The sequence below is a fragment of the Alexandromys fortis genome, unplaced genomic scaffold (assembly GCF_014885135.2).
Source record: "Alexandromys fortis isolate MF-2015 unplaced genomic scaffold, M_Fortis_MF-2015_v1.1 scaffold_0, whole genome shotgun sequence".
Taxonomy (NCBI): Eukaryota; Metazoa; Chordata; class Mammalia; order Rodentia; family Cricetidae; genus Alexandromys; species Alexandromys fortis.
This window is the reverse complement of record NW_026067949.1, coordinates 44,508,463-44,530,146: the sequence shown is the minus strand read 5'-3', so window position 1 is coordinate 44,530,146 and position 21,684 is coordinate 44,508,463. Positions and strand designations below refer to the sequence as shown.

Below are 21,684 nucleotides of genomic sequence, written 5' to 3'. Positions count from 1 at the left end.
AAAATTGTATATTTTGAATTTTTTTTTTGTTTGTTTTTCGAGACAGGGTTTCTCTGTGGTTTTAGAGCCTGTCCTGGAACTAGCTCTTGTAGACCAGGCTGGTCTCGAACTCACAGAGATCCGCCTGCCTCTGCCTCCCGAGTGCTGGGATTAAAGGCGTGCGCCACCACCACCCGGCTCATGGACATCGTTTTTACAGCTTTATTTATATATAAAACCTTTCCTCCTGTTTAACAGCTTTTGGTACCCTTTTGGAAAAGGAAATGAGTATTGCAGTACCAGCCTATTTCTGAGTTCTTGTCTGTTTCATGAGCCTGTATCGAAAACCTTTTGGAAAGCAGACTCTTTACTGCGTGAGTAACCGCTGGAGCTCGCAGCGTGAGCTAGAGACAGCGAAGCTGCTCTCTTGGGTCTAGGCTGCGCCTTTCACAAATATGCTTGTGGTATTTGGTCCTTCGTGGCAGCACGTCACGTCGCTGCCTGGCCTTGACATTCTGTGTCTCCTTTTTCTTGTGATTGGAAGAGAAGTGACAGGCAGACTCAGAAGGGGGCACAGTGTGGACATCTTAGTATAACGCACTCCAAATGGTGACAGTCCCTCGACCTCCTGCTTCCACAGTGAGACCAACGAGATGACAAAACTATCTGTTGGTCTTTAAGTTTAAGCCCATAGTCACCAGCTTTTTTGAGATGGAGGCTTACTAAGTAGCTCAGGCTAGCCTTGAACTGGCAGTCCCCTGCCTCCGACTCCCAAGTGCTGGGATTACGGTCACATGCCACCAGGAGAGTCACCTCCTTCAGTTGTTAGGTATAGGGTTATGTAAGTATCATTTAGGTCGAGGTGGTTGGGTCAGTTCAGGTCCTGTGTGTCCTTACTGAGGTATGTCTGGTTTGTTCTGGTCTAGTGAAAGAGAAAGATAAGATCATAGAATTTTGTGGCTCTTTTAAAAAATTGTGTATTTTTTCACTATTTAAATCAGTCCATACATATGAGTTTCTGCTAAATCAACACCTTCATCGTTATGGTAATATTTTTAACCCAGAAGTTTGTTTTTTCTAACATTATCATGGTCTCTGCAGTGTTACATTTATTGATAGCACAGTTTATCTTTGTGATTTAGTCCCTTTCAATCTGTTTATACATACCTGTTTGAACAGATCATGGAAAACAGAGTTAGGTCTTGCCTCTTAATTTATTCAGAAAACCTGTCATTAGAATGTAGTGCAATGGGTGAGGATTGTATCTCAGTTGGCGGTGCTTGCCTAGCCAGCATGAGGCTCTGGGGTGAAGCCCTGTGCCTACAGGTCAGTCTGGTGACCCACACCTGTAAGCCCAGCACGCAGGAGGTCAAGAGGAAGAATCAAAGTCTAAGGACACGGAAGGTGATGTTCAGCAAACACCTGGGGTACACAAGACCCTGACAAAACAGAACAAAACTTCTTTGAAACCTGGAGAGACGGCTCAGTGAAGCACTTGATGCTCTTGCAGAGGACCCAGATCAGTTCCCAGCACCCAGCTGGTGTTCAGACATCTCTAACTGCAGTTCTAGGGGTCCTGGCACCCTCTCCTGGCCTTCTGAAAGCAGTACACGTCCATGTGTGCGGTGGCAAGATAACTAATTATTTTCCAATCATTTAGTGTAATTATTCTCTCACAAGGCTGGACTTAGGGGCTGCTGTGTGGTTTGTCTGTCTCCTCTGCTTTTCACTCTCTGTTTTCACTGTTTCCTTTGGGGTTGTTGGGTATTTTATCAAATTCCTACTTAAGTGATAAACCCATGTTGTAGCTGTAACATTCCGTATTTAACGTTTGGCGGAGAGATTGCAAGGTCAGACCCTCGATCGTGGATCATATCAGAAAGCCCTTATTGTGTTCTGCCAGACCGGGTGATTTCTATTGGCTTCTTTCGAGTTTGCTGGCTTTTTTCTTCCTCTCTGGTTTGCCTTTATATCCTTTCTGTTGGAATTTTTTTTCATATTGGAGGTGATATTTTTCACTTTTATAAATTTTCATGTTTCCTTTGCATAGTTCATTCTTTGGAGTTTTCCTGACTTTTCACTCATTTTGTGCTCTTATTCTGAACTCTTCTTGGTTGTTTTTTGTTTTTACCTCATGGAGTGCACATCGGACAGCTGCCTTCAAGTCTTCCTGGGTCAATTCCAACATCTATGCCGTCCCCAGTCACAGTCTTTGTGATTGGTTTTCGTATTTTTGCTGCTTCCCGTGCAGGGGGAGTTTATAATCTGATGCATATATATTTTTGAGGATATTATATCCCGAAGATTTTTAAGGCTATAGATAGTTCTTTGGAGCTATTGCAGAAGAAAGTGGGGGTGCTTTTCTCGGAGTAGTGTAAATGTTGTGCGAGCCATTAAGGCCGTGAGTGCCGCTCCCCACATCCCTCCAGTCATTTCTCAAGCAACAGTCAACGCTCGGTTCAGCTGTGGTATGCTCTCTAAAGATTTATTGTGTGTATGCGGGATGTGTGGGAACCCGTGCGGTGACTCATGTGTCTAAGAGCGAGGACACTTTGTGGAATCAGTCTCATTTTTCCACTTTGTCCTGAGTTCAGGGATGGACCCTTGGTTTCCAGGTTTGCCCGGCACGCACCCTTTACTGGCTGAGCCGCCCCATCAGCCCAGAGTGCAGTAGTTTTAGGTGATCTTCCCTACAGATGGTCCTTGGTTTTGGGGTCAAGAGAGTTGGGCAGAGCCGAAACCCAGGGTTTTTTGTGATTTGCTTCGGTAGCTCTCTCTGATGCTATCTTTCACTCCAGGCCCTCATGGTTTCTCTTCTGGCCAGGAGGATGGTGGGTTTTCCCACAGATCACCAGCTGTCTCTCAAGATGCTGCCTATATCCTGCCCTCAGGAAATAAGTTGGTTTTGGTTTCTTTTTCTTTTTAAAAATTTCCTTTGTTTTATTTTTATGTGTACGGGTGTTTCCGCTTACACGAATGTCTGTGCGCTACGTGCATGTAGTGCCTGTTGAGGCCAGAAGAGGGCGCTGGATCCCCCGGGACAGAAGTCCAAATGGTTGTGAGCTGCTATGTGGATGCAGGGGATCAAATCTTAAGTCTGCTGCAAGAGCAGCCAGAGCTTTAACTGCAGAACCATCTCCCCAAGCCCAGGTCACAGTTTTACAAATCAAAACTATCACCTGAAAGTCTTTTGTCCAGCTTTTGATGCCGTCCTAGATCTTCTCTGTCAAGTGGTGCTCTTGGTGTGTTTGTCACCGTTTATAGTGGTACCGTGGGGAGCATGGAGGACTCGTCTATGCTATTACTTTGCGATGTTTGGCCTGGGACCTCCTACACAATTGTAACTGCACACATGTTCATACACACAGAGGTGACATTGTCCAAGTCTGGCGTAAGCCAACGAAAAGTGGTGTGTGTGACTCGGGGTACGCGCTATTGTTCTTTTCTTTTTAAGGCACGCATCGCTTTCCATTGGCTTAAGAGGCAAAGGAGTTGCATCCCCACCTTCATAGAAGGCTTGAGACTAGCCTGGGCTATACGAGACTAGCCTGGGCTACATGCACAGGCACAATGGAAGCCAAAGGACAACTCTCAAGAGTGGGTTCTCTCCTGTCGTTTTCTGGGATCCAGTGGTTGAATGCAGGTTGTCAGTCCTGTGTGAAAGTACTTGATTTGTGCATGCAGTGCCCGTGGAGGCCAGAAGAGGGCACCAGCTTCTCTGGGGCTGGAGTTGAGAGCCACCTTATGGATGCTGGGAATGCAGGGCCATCCCTCTAGCTCAGTGGTTCTCGACCTTCCAAACACTCAGGCCCTTTAATACAGTTCTCATGCTGCGGTGACCCCAACCATAAAATTATTCTCGTTGCAACTTCGTAAACTGTAATTTTGATACTGTTATGAATCATAGTGTAAATATCTGATATGTGACCCCGTGAAAGGGTCATTTGACCCTCAAGTTGAAACCACTGCCCTACCCCTTCAGTTTTTCAATTTTTTTTTCTTTTTTACTCTTGTGGTTAAGCTACTGTGAAGCTCTTGCTCCTTAGCTTACAATGGGATTGTAGCCTAAAAAAAAGACACATTGCAAGGTGGAAAATGTCAGCAAAAAATAGATTTGATATGCTTGACTTTCTGAGGACCCACCGGATAAGAGGTGAGCCCATGGTCAGAGTGTGATGGAGGGGGGTGGGTCACTGTCACTGCCCAGTGTCCTCCAAGGATAGCAGTGGGCTGGGAAGAGACCGGAGTCTGAAGTACAGCTTCTCCTGAATGCTTATCACGAAGTCACGTGAATCACTAAGTCATTAAGTTGGGAGTGCCGTGTGCCCATTTTCCCTGCGATAAACCCCTAAAAGTGTGGTTGCCAGATCATGTGTAAATGTTGCATTTTTCTAACAAACTACTAAACGGTTCTTCAGACCGCTGCATGCTCCCCAGCAACGCAGAACCCCATTTCCCCTGCTGACTCCCCAAAGCTGATATTAGCCATCCTAGCAAGTAAAACAGAATCTCACTGACATTTAAATGCTGCCTTCCCTGGTCATTTAAATGGTTGTTCACCTTTGTGTACTCGACTGCTCACAGCTCCCTGTGAGAAACAGTTATTTAATTTTTTTGTCTAAGCTCTTAAAATTGTTTTCTTTTCACTGCTGATTTATATTTATCAGTAACTTAAAATGCAGCTTTTATCTATTTACTTGTAACATATGCAACTCTCCCTAAATAAAGCCCCTTGGCATTTGGGACCAGAAGCAGAACTCTGACTTTCTCTTGACATGCTCCCCTGAAGCAGGCCCTGAAACAGTTCTCCGGCCTTCCCATGAAGTAGGTCACAGTGCAAGGTGACCTCAGACAGACAGACTCCCTGCTTCAGCCTGTCTGGAATCACAGGCCTGAGCCACCATGCTGGATTTCCCATCTTTTCTTTAAAAAAAAAAAAAAATTATTATGTATACAGTATTCTGTGTGTATGCCTGCAATGCCAGAAGAGGGCGCCAGACCTCATTGCAGATGGTTGTGAGCCACCATGTGCTTGCTAGGAATTGAACTTAGGACCTTTGGAAGAGCAAGCAATGCTCTTAACCACTGAGCCATCTCTCCAGCCCCCCATCTTTTAGATAAGTCTTTAACTAGCCAGACTAACAAGTGTTAGGAAATACCTCATTGTAATTTGAATTTCTGTTTTTGCTTGCGAATGCGCACACGTGCACGTGTGTGTGTGTATGCAGTACAAGTACATGCTTTGTGTGTGCGCACACCTGAGGTTGATGTCGAATGTCTTTCTCTATTGCTCTGTACTTTAGTTACCAAAGGAAGGACCTTTTGGTAAGCTGGGATCTCGACCTATGCAGCTAGTCTACCTAGCTGACTTGCCTGGGGATACCCTGTCTCTGTTGAACGTCACACTGCCCAGTTTTTATTTAAATCCTGGGGCTCTGAAGTCCAGACCTTACGTTTGTGTGGCAGACACTTTAATAACCAAGCCACCTTGCTAGTCGTATACTTCATATGATTAAAAAAGTTGAGCATTTTAATGTGTCTGTTGGCCATTTTTATGTCTATTTTGTGAAACGTCTATTCGAGTCCATTGCCCACTTTCTGATCATTGAGTTAGTTGGGGTCCTTGTTTATCCAGTGGAGGAGCTGCAGGTATTTTCTCCACTCTCGGGTCGTCCCTTGGCTCTGTTTCCTTTGCTGAGCGGTTCTGTGGGGGACGCGTCCCATTCTCTATTTTTGTTTCCACTGTCTGTTTGGGGGGGTCATAGCTAAGAAATCACTCCCTCGTGCCATGGAGGCTACCTTTATTTTTTCCTAGTAGTTTTCTAGCTCGTGAGTGAGAATCTAGTCTCTCGATGGTATTTATTGGAAGGGCTGTCTTTCCCCATGCCTCATGCTTGTCGATTTTGATTAATGCGTTGGACTTGACAAGCTAACTTCAGCAGCCCTTTAAAGCGTCCGTGTGCTTTCCTGTTGTAACTAACACCTTCTTTTTCAGCTTGAAGAGCTCGGTTTATCTTTCCCCTAGAGAAGGCCTCATGCTGATGATATTCCATTTTGCCTTTCTCTTCTCAGAGGAAGTCTTTCTCTGCTAAGAACTAACATTTGCAAGAAGCCTCTACAATTCGCCTTTATTTTTATTTTTGAGGGCTGTAATTACGGATGTGTGGCACCATGCCTGGCTTACAATTTCTTTATAAACCCTGTTACATCTTCAATATTTTGTATTCAAAACAAGGAGTGTTTGGTGGGGTGTGTAGAAAAGACTCTGGAATACGATTTAAAAGGAAGCCAAAGGGAAAAGTGGAAGAAAAGTATTTGTGATTCTCAGTATGAAAGTAAACACCTCCTGAAGGGTTTGAACCACAGAAGGCAGGGATGCCTTGGTGTGGGAAAAGTTTCCTCAGAGTTTTAAGTAGGGACATGAAACATGGGCAACAATAAGGACCACGATAGCAGCCAGCATTATGGATCATGAAAAGTCTCCAGACATATGTTAGCATGCTTCTGGAGAGAAAATCCCCATCATTCTGGGAATGAAGGAACAAGAAGATGGCCAGCATAGAAAAAGAAATAGGGAAAAATGCAAAGAGACAAAGACAAGGCATACACACACACACAGAGATTCACACACACACACACACACACACACACACAGACACAGACATGGGTCAGCTGAGAGACAAAGATTGACAGACATACAATTTTACATACTTGTAACCGTCCTCAGTCTGAATCTGATGACTTTAAAGATTTGAGTACTATAGATCATATATTTTGAGTACTGTAGATTGTATAACGATTTTGAGGACTTTAGATGTATAAAGCTCATCTGAAAAGAACAGAGAGAGGAAACCGCTTTGTTTGTGACCCTTGCTCTTTCAACAAACACGGCGCCTACCTGATGAGCCTTGCTGTGTTTTTTATTGTCTAGGAAATGGTTCTTAGGGATCAAAGGGTACAAAATTGTATGACCTCAGAAGATAAAGTCAAGGGACTAATGTAGGAAACTATATTTGTGCCAGTTTGGGCGTGATACTCAGCTTTCTCAGTAGAGGGCGCTAGAGCGGTGAGCTGGGAGGACTGCAGATGCAGATACTCCCCTATTAGAACGGGGTGATGTTCCAGTAAACGGGTCACAATGGAAAATGTGGTAAAGTTGAAATGTATCTGATGCACCTAACATGGACTCAGCCTAGCCTACCTTCACCATGCTCAGAAAACTTACAGTAGCCTGCTTTGGGGCAAAAATCATCTAACAGTCCCTACTTCATAAGCGTTCAGCTCACGAAGTTTATACTGAAGGTAAGAAGCAGAATAGTTGAGCGAATGCATTTTTGTACCATTATAGGACTGGAAAATTATAAACCGAACTGCCATGTAAGTTGGAGCCTGTGCATTGCTATCCTCGCCTCTGCCTCACGGTGAGCGTGGTGGCTGTGAGGACATCTAATGGAGTTTTCAGTTCCCACCATATCCCGTAATGTGGGTTATCCCCTGCTACCCTGCAGCCTCAGCCTGGTCGTGACCTTTTCCTGGGCTTCCTGACTGCAAGCTCTGCAGATTCTGCTTGTCTGAAACCTAGCGGGCTCCCAGAGTGGCCTGCTTTTCCGTGGACTGTTACCTGTGCTGGCAGACTGCATTTGTCTGCACTGCGGAGGGTCACTTCCCTCTAGCCTGGGGAGTGCAATCCCGGTCTAGCTCACGCAAGTGAGCTAGCTCCACCTCCCTGCTGTGTGAGGCAAGTCCAGTTCTCTAAGGTCTGAGCATCCTTTATGGGGAGGTACATCTCTTCAGGTCTGTCTTTCCCTGGGTCTTCTTTAGTTTGAGGGTGCTCACACCATCTCCTGCTATGCCGTGGCCACTTGTTTCTCGTTACTCTGTCCCTATGCTACGTTCCTTCTTTCCGCCGCTGTGTGAGTTGACAGCAATGCTGATGCTTTCCTGGATGCATGGCTGCCTTCCCGTTTAGAGAGCGGGATTTATAAAATTGCAGCACCAGTTGAGTCCAGTGGCTGGTTTTCCTCCCTGGCTTTAAGATTTTTTTCACTTCTCAAAGGGGACGGACACTCTGCTTCAATAGCTAGACTGTCTGTCATAACTCATGTGGTACAGACTTGAGAGGAAGCGAGAATTCTAAAGAGGCCAGTGACCACCCATTCGTCCAGGACAAGGCCATTCTTGCGGGGTGTGTGTGTGCGTGGGTGTGTGTGCGTGCGTCAGCTAGCCCACCGGCTTAGTTTGATTAAATGTAAAACACACCTGGAGGGCATGGGGAGCAGGGAGCCCTGTCATCACTGGGGTTACATCAAAGCAGGGGAGGACAATAACAGTAATAGAAGTAACATAGCTAAGCCGAGCAAGTATGCATTGCTTTGAATTTCTGGGATTTTTATTTTTAAAATCTGGGACTTCACAGTTCATGATGGCCTTGTGATCCTACTGATAGAAACTGTGCAAACGGTCATAGCAGAGGCTCTTACAAGTTAGGGCGCACCAGGATGAGCTGGAGATGGTTTTAAACCCAGGGCCCAGCCTGCCTGGTGCCTTGGCAATAGCATCCCAGGGGATCATGATATATTTTGAGAAACCATCAGTTGGCAACAAACGGGCTCCTGTAAGGTTTTATCTAAAATCAGAGTAAGTAAAAGTTCCTGTATCCTGTTATGGTATGAAAATGGTCATTGTTTATCTGATGCTCCACCTCAGAGTTAAGGCAGCTATGTCCTTCGCCACTGATTTCTGTGTGGCAAGGCCTTGGCGTACCCCTGGTCACTTCAGACCTGGAAATGAAGAAGTGACTTCAGACAGTGTTTCTTCTTTCTGGTAATAATGTGAATGATAACCATTTCTCCAAAAAATAACAACATTCTGAATTAGCATGTCAATGCTAAGTAGTCTCAAGGAAAGGAAAACTAGAGAGCAGTGAATTTGGAAACACAAAAATAAAAACGCAGCATTTTCTTAAGTATCCAGAAAGACAAAACCAGTAATTTAATCCTAACTGAGGAGTTATTAGCTGGTGGTGGTGGCAGGGGTGGGGGGGCAGCCATTTTCTGAGGGTGTGGCCAGTGGTAGGCTGCCCCGTCCCCATGCACACATGGGCAGCACTAATTGGAGCTAGTGCATTATTATTATTTTTTAAAGGGACACAGAATTTATGAGAGGGGGTTGTATGGAGAGTCCAGGGAGAACTGGAGGCAGGGAGTGGGAGAATAAAATTAAATATAATTTACATATATGAAATTCTTGAACAATAGATACACTTTAAAACAGATCTGTTACTGTTAAGTACGCAGCGTTCAAGGCACAGACGACCTTTTCAACTGTGTTTTGACCAGATATGAAGAAGACAAACAAGAAAACGAGCAGAAGCCAGCCTGGCTTCCTCTCCTCAATGGCAGCGACTGATGTGGCCTGAGCTGGGCTATTTTTCCTGTTTGAAAATGAGCTGTACAAACTGAAACCTAAGCATCCCCCGGAGCAAAGGAAACCCTGCTAGGTGTCTGCCATGACTCCGAGGCCCCTCCCCAGCTCTTACGGTGAAACAGAAGGCTGAGTCAGCTGGCTTGCAGCAACAGGCCGGGAACATCCCCGGTCACAGGTCACATCCTTTCCTGGAACGTCCAGGTTTCTGGTGCACTCTCAGGGCCCTGTGACACAACCACACCTGGTGTGAGCGGGAAGTGCGTCGAGAGAACACTGTGACACATGCACGTCTGAAGCCCCAAGGGGTGGCGTGACCGTGACTGCTGTTCTCACTGCTTCCGCCCTGGACCCTGCTGGAAGCTTCTACAGTAAATGATTTTTTTTTTTTTTTAATAGAAAAGAACGAGAGCTGTAAGGGTTGAAAGCACAGGGTTTCTAGCTGGGGTTTCTTCAGCGTACGGTGGGTATGGGATGTGTGGCAAGTCCGACATCAGTGAAGGCCACGTCCCCATAAGAATCAGATATGTAAGTCCCATTGGGTACCTCGCTCACTTCCTTGTGACAGGGTAAGGATGCCATGCTGTGAAGTTAAATGTCTAAAACAGAAGCCATCAGTGTGGACCGACACCAGTCGAAGCTTGCAGTGTTTGTATTTGAACACAGAGGCCTGAGGACAACCCTAGGTGCTTCTCAGGTGCCGACCACCTGTATTTTGGAGCAGGGTCTCTCATTGGCCTGAAACCACCAAATGAGCTAGGCCGGCTGGGATCCCCAGGGACCATGCTCCAATGTCCTGTTGCTTTTAGTGGATTCTGGGGTTTGAACTTCTGTCTGCAAGGCAAGCATGTTTTCTTGCATTTACTTACTGCACATGTGTGCACCCATGTGCTATGGCATACATGTAGTGCTCAGGGGACGACTTGCAGGCGTTGGTCTCTATGTCCACTGTGCGGGTTCTAGGGACAGAGCCCAAGGCTATCAGGCCTGGCAGCAAGCACCTTGCCCTGCTGAGCCCCCTCACCATCCCTGTGTTGGCTCCTGGGAGCTCCAGAATTGCTCCCAGGCTTTTACTGACGACATCTGTGGACATTTGCTGAGAAGCTTTTAGTTCTGATTTTCTCCCACATCCAAGAAAATGTCAGCAGGGCGGTACTATATTAACTTCAAAATAACCGTGCAGTGTGGCGTGGCTGGCGAATACGCTCTCTGGCTTCTTGAGTCATGATGGTCCCTTTGGATGGAGAGAGAAGCATTTGAACACAACCCTGGGAAAATGCTGGCCTCCTTGATCGTTGCACGAACACCACAGACAAGCGCCACAGCACAAAGCAATAGCTTTGGTGACCTCTACATTATCAGCAAGCAAAAACAGTTTGTGGTGTGTCACCTGCTCCAGCGGCTATGCACAGCCTGGCTCCTGGCCCTAACGCCAATCTCACCCTGATTTGTTTGAATAGACTCAGACCTCGGGCCACAGAACCCCGTACCCGCTGTCACTGAGGTCACCGTTCAGGCTTTGGTAGACTTGGGCCACTCACGAGCTCTCACTGAAACATGACAGTAGAAATCAGCCTCATAACTGCCAGGTATACATTCGGGAAAACCAACTTTTAAAAAATATTAAAACATCTGGATTATGTAGCTCACCAAGTAAGTACGATTAGCCCACGGCCTGCATGGGGTAGCAGCATAGGTTCGCAGCATGGGTTCAGATTTGAACTGGCTTAGACTCTGGACTTATTTCTCACAGGTCTGAGAACTGTTGTCTCCATTAATAAACTGGTGAAGATGGCATGCAGCGGAGGAGTCATCACAGGGCCGCCCAGAGCCTTCCTCCTGGGGAAAGCGGTGTTTGATACAGGAGAGACGCGGTAAGACCTGAGCATCGTGGAGAGCGGGACCGCTCACCCAGTTAGCACACACACGTGTAGGAGGCCAGTGGTCTTTATAAACACCAGAGGCTGGAGAGAGGGCTCAGCGAGTAAAATGCACCTGTGATGCAGTCTGAGGACTAAGTTCATCTTCAGAGCCCACTAATGTCTAACTTCTACACGAACACCGAGACAATCACATCCACCCACGTCACAGACCACAGCATGTTTATATACAAATATACACACGAAATATATTTTTAAAAAATCAGACAAGCCCAGAAGAAAAAATCCACAAGAATCTCCATATTCAATTTGACTATCTTTGGATTCTTCATTTAAGGTTTCCACAAAATACAAAGCTCACAAAGTTCTACATGCACCACAAAACAGAATCAAATGAGTGGTTAGCACACAAACAACGATCTGTTCATTTTTCAAAATATAAATAACAAAAATGTTCAAGGTTTTACAGTTTTCTGAACGTGTGTGTCTCTGTAAGGCTTTGGGGTGCAGTCTGGTGCTTGCACCCTGTCATAAGCAGGGAAGGCCACTGCGGGTACATTCCTGAGGTGGCACACACCGTCTGTGCTGCTCCAGCCTGTGAAAACCTGCAGTCAAACACGCTCCACCAGGCCAGAGTCATTAACTTTCCTTCTGGGAATGCAGAATGGGAAGGTCCTGGCAGCATGCGAGCTCAGAAGACCAACCGTGAAAGGCAAGAGAGGAAAGACGGGCTTCTTCTGGGATACAGTCCCTTCCTTTTACCCCGGAAGCCCCCCAGTAACCCACAGTTCAAACTGCAGTCGCAGTGAGACATCTTTAGATTAAATAGTATTAGCATGGCATCTCCCGGTTGGTCTTTCAGCAGAGGTTAAAGTGGAGAGGTCAACGATGGGAAACCGCCACTGAGCACAGAGCCCCCCGCAGGAGTCACATGGCTGGAGAGAGCAGGGGGCAGGGAGATGGTCCCTGCCTTGGGCCTGAAGTCCGAGGGAAGAGACTCCAGCAGACACTTGACCTGCTCCTGGCCCAGTTTTATCTTGTCATCCAGCTTCCGCTGCTCGATGAGGAGTGTGGACTTCATTTTCACAAAATGCTGGTAGTCCTGGAGCTGCTCAGGGGACAGGTAATTGGCCAGGATGGCCAGCACCACGCGCTCCCTGCGGTCCAGGTTCTCCTTGAGCTCCCGCGCATCCTCATGCTGCCCAGCCAGGATCTTCCTCTTCTCGTCCAGAGAACGCTGCCAGGGTAGAGCAAAAAGGGCAGTCAGTCGGAACACAGAAGATGGTCCAGGCTCCGGGCATACAACCTCTGACAGGACTGCAGACCCCTCTCTGCCACTAGCGTAAGGGTGGGGCTTTAGAGCTATTCTCCTTCTGCTGACACTGTGCGCTGAAGTGGCCATGGTGACTGTCCGACCCTTTCACGTCTACACTTAGACTTAATTAGAAAGATTCTCAGTCACTTCTCTAGCTACTGAGTCAAAAACTCTGCAGGGGGCTGGAGAGATGGTGCAGTGGTTCAGAGCACCGACTGCTCTTCGAGAGGACCTGGGTTCGATTCCCTGCCCGCACTGTAACAACAGGAACCCATTCCCTTCTCTAAAAGAGTCATCCCACCAGCCCAGGCTGCCTCTGGGCCTCTAGTCATGAAGGGCGCTGACTCCCAGCCAGTGGCGAGCAGCCTTGGCTCCTCAGCACTGTTTCTAGAGGCGTTTCACGGACACAATATAGACGCCAGAGTAAGTACTTTTTTAAAATTTTAAATAGTTTTTCAGACTTGTCAGGCTAAAATTACTGAGAAAATGTAAAATGGAATTCAATCATGAAGTACAGTGACTTAAATTTCCTTATTAAGGATTATTAAAGGCTCAGGTGACTCTGCCCCAAATTTTCCAAATTTTGAGACAGGGTCTCACTACCTCTCCCTGGCTGGCCTGGAACTCAGCAATCTGCCTGCCTCGCCCTCTCCAAGGGATTAAAGGTTTGTGCAAGCAATACTACGCCCAGACAGCTTTTAGGAAGATTTCTATGAGACTGCCTAGGAACAGTCTAGAGTCAAAGGGTGCAATCGTGGGCTATGCAACAGTGAGACCCTGTCTCAAAGAACAAAAATGCTGAATTTTATAAATATCTCCATTTTCACAGTTCTTTCCCTAATCAGAAAAGACGTAATCCAGTCTGGACGTTGAATTAAACCAGCCACACACTTCCTGCCTGGGACCTGGATTGACAGCTGGAGACTGAAGCTTCAGGGCCACTCCTCCCCACCCTGTACCAGACCCTGTGGACGGACACGCTGGAGGTGGGGACTTACTCTCTTTTCCCTACTGAATCTTCTAGTTTCTCAGAGGCTAACCATGGTGCAGCATGGTACAGACGCAGGACAGGACACACGAAGCATGAAACTGTCACATACCCTTTCTTCTTTACTGGCATCTTCACCGAGGCCACTGAGGACGTTCTCCACTCGGGCGAGGCGTCCGGAGAGCGAGAGCAGCAGGTTGACCACCTTGTCCAAGTCCCCGATGAACATCTTGTACTTGTCAAACTCGTTGGGTTTGCAGAGCTCACTGATGAGGGCCTCGACCTCTTCGCCCAGGGCATTGTTCAGCTTGATGTCCATGAGCAGGCTTCCCTTTGCTTCCTGGAGGGTCTCGAGCTTGTGGGTGAGGCTTCCGATGAGCTCAGCCTGGAACAACAGGAGTCATCCACGTCAGGCGACTGACACCCCCAGCCCCATCCTGCCTTCAAGGCTCAGCTAAAAGCTCCCCTGCTCCACATCAGAATATTTTTCTGGCCTTTCCCCGAATGCCTGTCTACAACTGCCATTCTCTGAGCCCATTCAGCGTCCACAGGACAACACCTGGTTACACATTGCCTGGTCATGCTTCCCCACTGTCTCATGGCCTACAAAGCTCTCCTGTTCCCATTGGCTTGTTAACTTCTCATTCAAGGTCCTTTCGTGACATTTTTTACTGGGTACAATAGCAGGAGTTGGAAGGCAAGGGCAGAAAGCCACCCAACAGAGTGAAGGGAATCGCCTGTGGGCTGAGAGCGGAGTATTAGCTGACCTTTGTGCACAATTACTATGTCCTATGTCACACAGACCAGCCTCCCCTAGCTCACAGATGCCAGTCCAACACATACAGCAGGGGAGGGAGTGGCTCCGGGAGGGCTCCTAAGGCGAGCGTCCATCCTCAGGGGGCTATCCTCACACAATATTTTGTACTTATAAAAGGAGGCTACACAAAGATATCTCTGCATTTTGTTGTGGATTACAGCCTCTGGGGGTCTTACTATGTATCCCAGCTTTGCTTCAAAGATACTATGTAGACAGTACGGCTGGGAACTTGTGCCTCAGCCTATGGAGTGCTGGGATTGTGGGCATCAACACTATGCCCAGCCTTGGAACATAAGGGAAGGCAGTGAAACTAAGGCTTTGCTCTGAACCGCAGTCAGGGTGAGGAACACGTTCCCAGGGAAGCGGCACTCTACGACCTCCACCCAGGAGCCAGCACGTCACAGCTCCTGGTGTCGGCGGCTCATGGAGCCTTGAAATGCCACACTCTGGCGTGAACAGTGACATCCTGTTGTCCTCCCAACTTTCCTGATCCCCACAACTAGGGTTGCCTTTTTGGTGGAAAAGCTGCGCAGTGTCTATGCATTTCTCTTCTCAGCTGAAGGCTGAGCCCAGGAAACACAGGGGAGGGAACATTACCTAAAGGATAACAATCATCTTGTCTACTGCCCCAGCCCGAAAAGCACCTTCGTAACTCCAGAACTGCCTCCTAGGGAATGCTGAACTGGGGTGACCTCGCTCCCGGGAAGAGAACTCCTCCACACAACAGCGGGCAGCAGACAGATGTCACTACGGCACGAGAATGGCTGACAGTCATGAGACGGCAGCCCTGGTGTTTCCAACCCTGCAGAGCGCAGCTGCCAGGCATGTTTGTAAACTCCTGCAATCCCAGCGCTTGGAAGGGAGAGGCAGAGGACGGCTGCAAGTTCAAGCTCCAGGTAGCCTATGACTGCACAGCAAAACCTTCTCTCAAAAAAGAAAAAATGAAATAAAAAAAAATCAGGGTGGTCAAGCTGTCGTCCCAGCAGATGGGGGAGCTCGTCACCAAGCCTGACTAATACACTGCCCCCGCTCCGAGTTGGAGAAGACAACAGATTCGCTCAGGTTGTCAGTTGATCTCCAATGTGTGTACTGTAACATTTTTAAAAAGAAAATATAAAGTCAGCGAGACAGCTTGTCAGGTTAAGGGGCTTGCCAAGCAGGACTAGCAACCCGAGTACAAATCTAGTCTGCTGGGTCTTTCTGTCCAGACCCAGCCCTGGTTTTCAGAGGCATGGATGCTGGAGAGAGCCACAAGTAGACACCACAGAAGCCTATGAACGCTCTCTGCATGGACTACTGAGCAGGCACCCCAGTCCCTCCTGGGAATGTTTTCCCCCCTCACTCCCCCAAGTCTTTAATTACAGAGACTTGGGTTTGTGAACGCAGGGAAGAGGGTCTGAGTAACTACGGAGTCAAGGGAAAGCTGGCCGTGCTGCAGCCATTTCTTTGCCAGGAAGATCTTTTTAAAAACAACAAAAAGCTGACTTCACTAGAACTCACTTAGGGCAGGACAAGGGAGAGGGGGAAGGACTTTCTCAAACATTATTTATGTGTGTACCTGCTTTAGGTATGTGCACCGTGTGTGTGCAGGTGCCCTTGGGCAGAGACTGTCAGACCCCAAGAGCTGGAGTTACAGGTAGCTGCGAGACACACCGTATGCGCTCAGAGAACCGAACTTTGGTCATGCAAAACCAACAGGTGCTCTTAACCTCAGCCCTCTCCCCAGCCCGAGAGATTGTTACAAACACACCAGTCTCTCGCAGGAGCTACTAAATTTGTAAACCTGACATTTACGCACTTGGCTTCTCGTCTGACAAACTGTTAACTCTGACTGTGTGAGATGCTATTTATATGGGTTCTTTTTCTAAACATAGTTCAACACAGCCTCCCTCCCATCTCACCATCTGCACACGAACATCCTGCTGGGCTTCTCTCCCTCATCACCAGTTGAACAGACTGAGTCAGGGACCGGCTCTGACATGACCGCTGCCAGCTAGTCACCTGGTCTGTGCCAGGCGGAACAAGCATCTCGCTGCTCAACCACTGCTTTGGAAACCCAACAGCACAGGTACTGGTGACGCCAGTGTCACCGATAAATAAGTAAAGGGGAGGGGACAGAACATGCTCATACAGTAAGTGGCAGAGCCAGGCTTAAACCCAGGTAGTCTGGCTCCAGGGTGCAGACTTCACTACTTTCAGGTACCTCCTAGGGATGCTCTGCGGTTCAGGTGAAATAGAGCTTGTGTGAGCACACTGGAAAACAAACATACCAGACACAGCTTGCTTTCTGTGCGATCACAAGGCCAGGCCATAGTCTGAAGAAAGTAGATGCCTGGAGGGCAGTACTCAGCTTCCCCGTGTGGCAGAACTGCCGGCCTCCTGCTCTGAGGGCTTGTACCTTACAGAACAAGAGCCTTCTGATGGCTGTTTTTTCTGATGGCTGTTTTCATCAAGAAAAACTCAGCACCACTGGCCAAGTGGCTGGGACAGGTGGAGTCCAGGCTTCTTCCTCTGGTTGTAAATCGAAGATCCGGGACACTGCGTGTTACTACTGTCTTTTGTCTGAGCTTTAGAAAGTCAAGGCAGTTTCTGACTTAGGAGGCCAAACCTCCATCCCCACTCTACCTGACCTGCAGAGGTCAGGGGGCCTGATGGCAACGTCAAACTTCCTCCAGCACATTCTCTGCCAGGAATCCTTCCCCATTTCTCCTCCAGGAGCCTGATGACTGGAATGTCAGATCCTATCTACTTGAGATGGTCCCTCGGTGCCAGTTACGAATCTGCAAGGTCAACTGTCTTCCCAGACACTGTCCTAGCTGTCCCTGTCAGCACAGCAGCCTGGAGCGGGGGGGGGGGGGGGGGGGGGGGTCATCTGATCATCCTTTCTCTTCCACCCTCTACACTGATCCACCATGAGCTCCTGCCTATTCATTAAAAACAGGATATTCCCAATGTTGTGTCACGGCTGCACCACCCTCCAGCGACTGCGCCTGCTCCCACCTGCTCTGGAGAGACTTTTCTGATCGCCAATCTGTCCTACCTTCTGCCAAGTCCCAGAGGGTAGCCTCTGGTGTGGACAATGATGACGTAACTAACTCACTGCAGCTTCCCTCTTCTGCATGTTATAATTAAAGCCCAAATTTCTGGAGGGCACCAGGGACGCTGGCCTTGAAAGCAGACTGAGGTGCACACCAACACCCCACATGGGTGAGCTTCCCGCTTTTCACACCCTGACAGCCCAGGGTAAACTAGGAAAGCTTGTCTGTAGAGCCCGAAGGGGGGGTGGTTAAGTGAGCTGGTATGGGGGATCTGCTTTCTCTCTCCTCTCCCAGCTGTGTCCAGTGTGGCTCCACTCTGGGATGCCCACCACACAGTGGTCGCAAGGCACCCCAGAACCCTTCCTGGGAGCTGGAAGGAGCAACCCTGGGTCTAGAGTGTGAGGATCCACTATAATTTCCTTCTTTCCATTAAGGAACGCACAGCTGCACAGGCTGCTGTGAGGGAGAGAACCTGTCTTTCCAGCTAGAGGACAAGACTAGGGGTCCCTGGGAGCTGGACCAGATGCTTGAACCTCTAGGCATGAACTCACGGTGCCTCTGGGCTCCCCTTTACGCTGCACATGGAGGAGAAACAGCAGAGCAAAGGCTCCGAGAACTGCACTGCGCCAGAAATGCTGCTCAAGACCCAAGCTGAAGCTCTAAGGGAACCGGGCAGTGATGGCACACGCCTTCAATCCTAAAAGTCGGGAGGCAGAGACAGGCAGATGTCTACACAGTGAGTTCCAGGACAGTCCGGGCTATACAGAAAAAAATCTGTCTCAACAAAAAACAAAAACAAAACTAACAACAACAATATCCAAAAACACAAAACAAAAAGACCACCGGCAGAATAAAGACAGGAAAGTGAACTTGAGATCAGACGAAGAGAAACTATCCAATCTGAAGAACTGAAGGAAAAAAGCGAACAGAGCCTCATTTATTCAGAGCAGTATGAAAAGCTCTAATATCCTCTATCACTGTGCTCCTGAGAGAATATTAAGTATGCATAAATATTTAAATTAATGCATAAAAATATTGAAAGAAATAGTGGCTGAAAATGCCTCAATTGTGGTGAAAGGTGCCTATCCAGACTCGAGAACGCACACACACCACAAGCAAAGTCATGACAGCCAAACCACAGCCACGACAAGATCACATTTAAAGCTGGACATTGCTTCTCACAGTAACAGGCAACAACAAGTCTACAAGATGAAAGACTAGAGAATGGTCGGCCCAGAACTCCACGTCCAGTGAAACATCCTTCAGGAGTGACAGCGTCCTGGGGACACACAGAGGAAGTTCCAGCACTGCAGATCTGCTCTGAAGGAGATGCTGAGGTCTTCTCAGGATGAGAGGAAGCCAGGCCAGAAGTGCAGTGCAGTAGAAATGGGGAACAGAGAGAGAGAGGAGCCACAGCCGCTCTCAAAAGCGATGCGCTGAAACAGTCGGAAACGCTGCTGTCATTTCCTTCACTATAGAAGTGCTGAAAGTATTGGTGGAATTTTCTGTAAAGAAAAATTAGGGAAGCACACAAAACCATGCAGCCTAGTGCTAATTTACTTCCTGAGAGGTGACTCAATCCTATGAAAGTCATTTTAAAGAGCAGTTAAAACAAAGTGAGGAGCTGGAGATGGCTCGGCAGTTAGGAGCACTTGCTTCTGAGTGCATCTGGGTTCTGTTTCTAGCACACACATAGAGTTCCAGAGATTTGACACTCTCTTCTGACCTCCATAGCACCAGGCATGTATGTGATGTCCATACATACATACATACATAACTTACACAGCCAAAACACCTATACACATAAAATAAGACTTCATAAAAAATGAAGATGAGCAAAAGCGCTGTGTACTTTCTTCCTTGCTACTGTAATGCAGGTCTATGTGCAGGACAACAGGACAGAGGACAACACTCAGTTGAAGATGTCACGACTGTCACGACGGCAGAGCACAGCACATGGGACGGTGTAAGACCCACAAAATGGCCAGGCAGTGGGATCTGAATGAGAAATCTCTGGTTGAAAACTGTTTTAATGGCTGTTGCAACACACAGCACTGAACTCACAATGCTGAAGCAGCAAGAGGGAAAATCTGGTAGGGTGCCCTCAAGTCTCCGTTTCTGGGGGTGGTGGTGGGGTGCCCCTTAAGTCTCTCCATTTTGGAGGGGGGCGTCTACATGCTGTGGTTTCAGCCAGCACACCAGGAAGAGGCATGTTCTATGCACTAAGTAGGCTCACATATGAGTGTTCCCCGGCGTCAACAACACAAGCGCGCACATCCAAGGCTCACTGAAGCAAGCTGCATGCGTCCTTTTGCAGGCGGCATGCCTGGACCTATGGAGGGCTCTCTGCCCATGTCGCCACGGTTCGTGGGGAGGCTGTGACAACAGCAGGGTCATTTAAAATTTCTGTATAAGTACCAAATGCTAACAATTACATTTCAACCCTGCACTTTAAAGGTCTTTGAGGTACTGTGAAAGCTGCGGAGATGTACAAAGGTCAGTCTTCTTTCCCTAATCAAAATGTAAGAGCCTCTAGTTTTCCTCGTGAATGAACTCCGACCAGTGGCTGAGAACAGCATCAGGATCCCTGGACTGTGTGGTGCCAGGAACCTGGGGTCCAGTTCCAGCTGGGAGATCTTTAATAACTCCGCCTCTCTAAGCTTTCTTTCATCATTTGCAAAATTAGAATGACAGCGACTTACCTGTCCCGTCCACTCACAGGAGACCTCTGAGAACTCTCACATGCCATCAGGTGGGACAGGTTCGCCCCCTGCCTCGGGCTGGTAAGCGTGCCCCTTACAAGGACCTTCACTACCTTCGGGGAAACAGCAGAACAAGTCCACTCTACCTTCTTCTCGTTGACGTCCTCCTGCTCCTCCTCCTCAGGCTCCGCCTCTGGCATGTCCTTGATTTTGTTCAGCAGCTCCGCCTTGGCTGCGGACACGCTGTAGTAGGCAGGGCAGCTGACCAGCACGCCCCCGGCTTTCCTGTCATCGCTCCTGAAACACACGGCACAAGGTCAGAGCAGCTTTTCGGCATCTGGCCCTTCAGAATGTGCAACAGTTTCTACTGAAGCTCTTCCCAGGAATGATAGCCATCCTTCCCAGGAATGATAGCTGATGGCAAATTATTTGTCGATGAGCGATTATGATGTGCTGGCCCCTAAAGCCAGAAAAACCCAGGGCTGGGGACGGAAGTGGGAATCGGGGCTACCAAGTCAATGCAGCTTCTCTTCATGATTCTTTTGTGATAACGACCCTGACACTCCTTACTTCACAGAAGGACAGTGAGGACTGATGGGAAAGACACCCAAGGTATGGCCCTTCCCTATCCCTCCTTCTCCAGAATGTCTCTGATGCTTGAATACATTTTCATCTTCAGCAAGCCTCATAGCATACCACACTACAAGCCTGTGGAATCTGGAGCCTGCTGGGTTTTTTAACAGTGGACTAATACAAAACCTAGTCCTCAGCCAGGTATGGCGGTGCCTGTCTGTAATCTCAGTACTTGAGAGGTGGAGACAGGAGGATCAAGAATTTGAAAGCAGGGCTGGGGAGATGGCTCAGTGGTTAAGCTGCTCTTCCAGAGGTCCTAAGTTCAATTCCTAGCAAGCACATGGTGGCTCACAACCATCTGCAATGAGACCTGGTGCCCCCTTCTGGCCTGCAGGCACACATGGAATGCTGTACACTAATAATATTTTTAAAAAATAATTTGAAAGCAGCCAAGGCTACTGCATTTCTGCATTTCAAGAGAAAAAGAAGAGGAGGAGGGGAGGAGGATAAAGAGGCAGAGGGAGAAAAAACTAGAGTAAAACAGGTGGCGGGCTCAAGGCGTCCAAAAAAACTGGGAACTGAGAAACATGGCCTCTCATGCTATTTGTTTTTACCATAATTGAGTTTTTTTTATAATCTAATTCACTTTTTTGAGGAGTTGGGGATGGAACCTAGGTCCTCATGCATGCTCAGCAAGTGTTCTGCCATTACAACCTCAGCTCAGATTACAGTTCAGACACCACCTGATGAATAAACGGCTCACGGAAGTCAGCTGGGTTCTCCTGGAGAGAAATCTTAACTCTTCAATCATGTGCTATTATTTAACTCTGACCCTGTGATCTCAAGAATAAAGAACCACGCAGACAAACATTTTACCATTTCCTCTCAGTGGCTGATCTACATGTAAGCCAGCTGATTAGGAAACTGGACAAAGGCTTCAAAGATGCGTTTCTGTGCCATAGGCCACTC

General features: G+C 48.0%; 1 protein-coding gene across 8 annotated transcripts in view; it reads right to left on the bottom strand.

Annotated features, from left to right (window-relative positions):
* Nucleotides 1–11,585: 11,585 nt before the first annotated feature.
* Shroom3 (shroom family member 3) overlaps nt 11,586–21,684 on the bottom strand; it is a 266,607-nt gene continuing 256,508 nt past the window's right edge. For all 8 annotated transcript variants that reach the window (XM_050149696.1, XM_050149695.1, XM_050149702.1 and 5 more), the window contains 3 exons: nt 20,289–20,439; nt 13,698–13,970; nt 11,586–12,519 (listed from right to left, as the gene is read on the bottom strand). In XM_050149696.1, the coding sequence (XP_050005653.1) occupies nt 12,151–12,519; nt 13,698–13,970; nt 20,289–20,439 (793 nt within the window). In that variant the 3' untranslated portion in view covers nt 11,586–12,150. The remainder of the gene's footprint in view (nt 12,520–13,697; nt 13,971–20,288; nt 20,440–21,684) is intronic.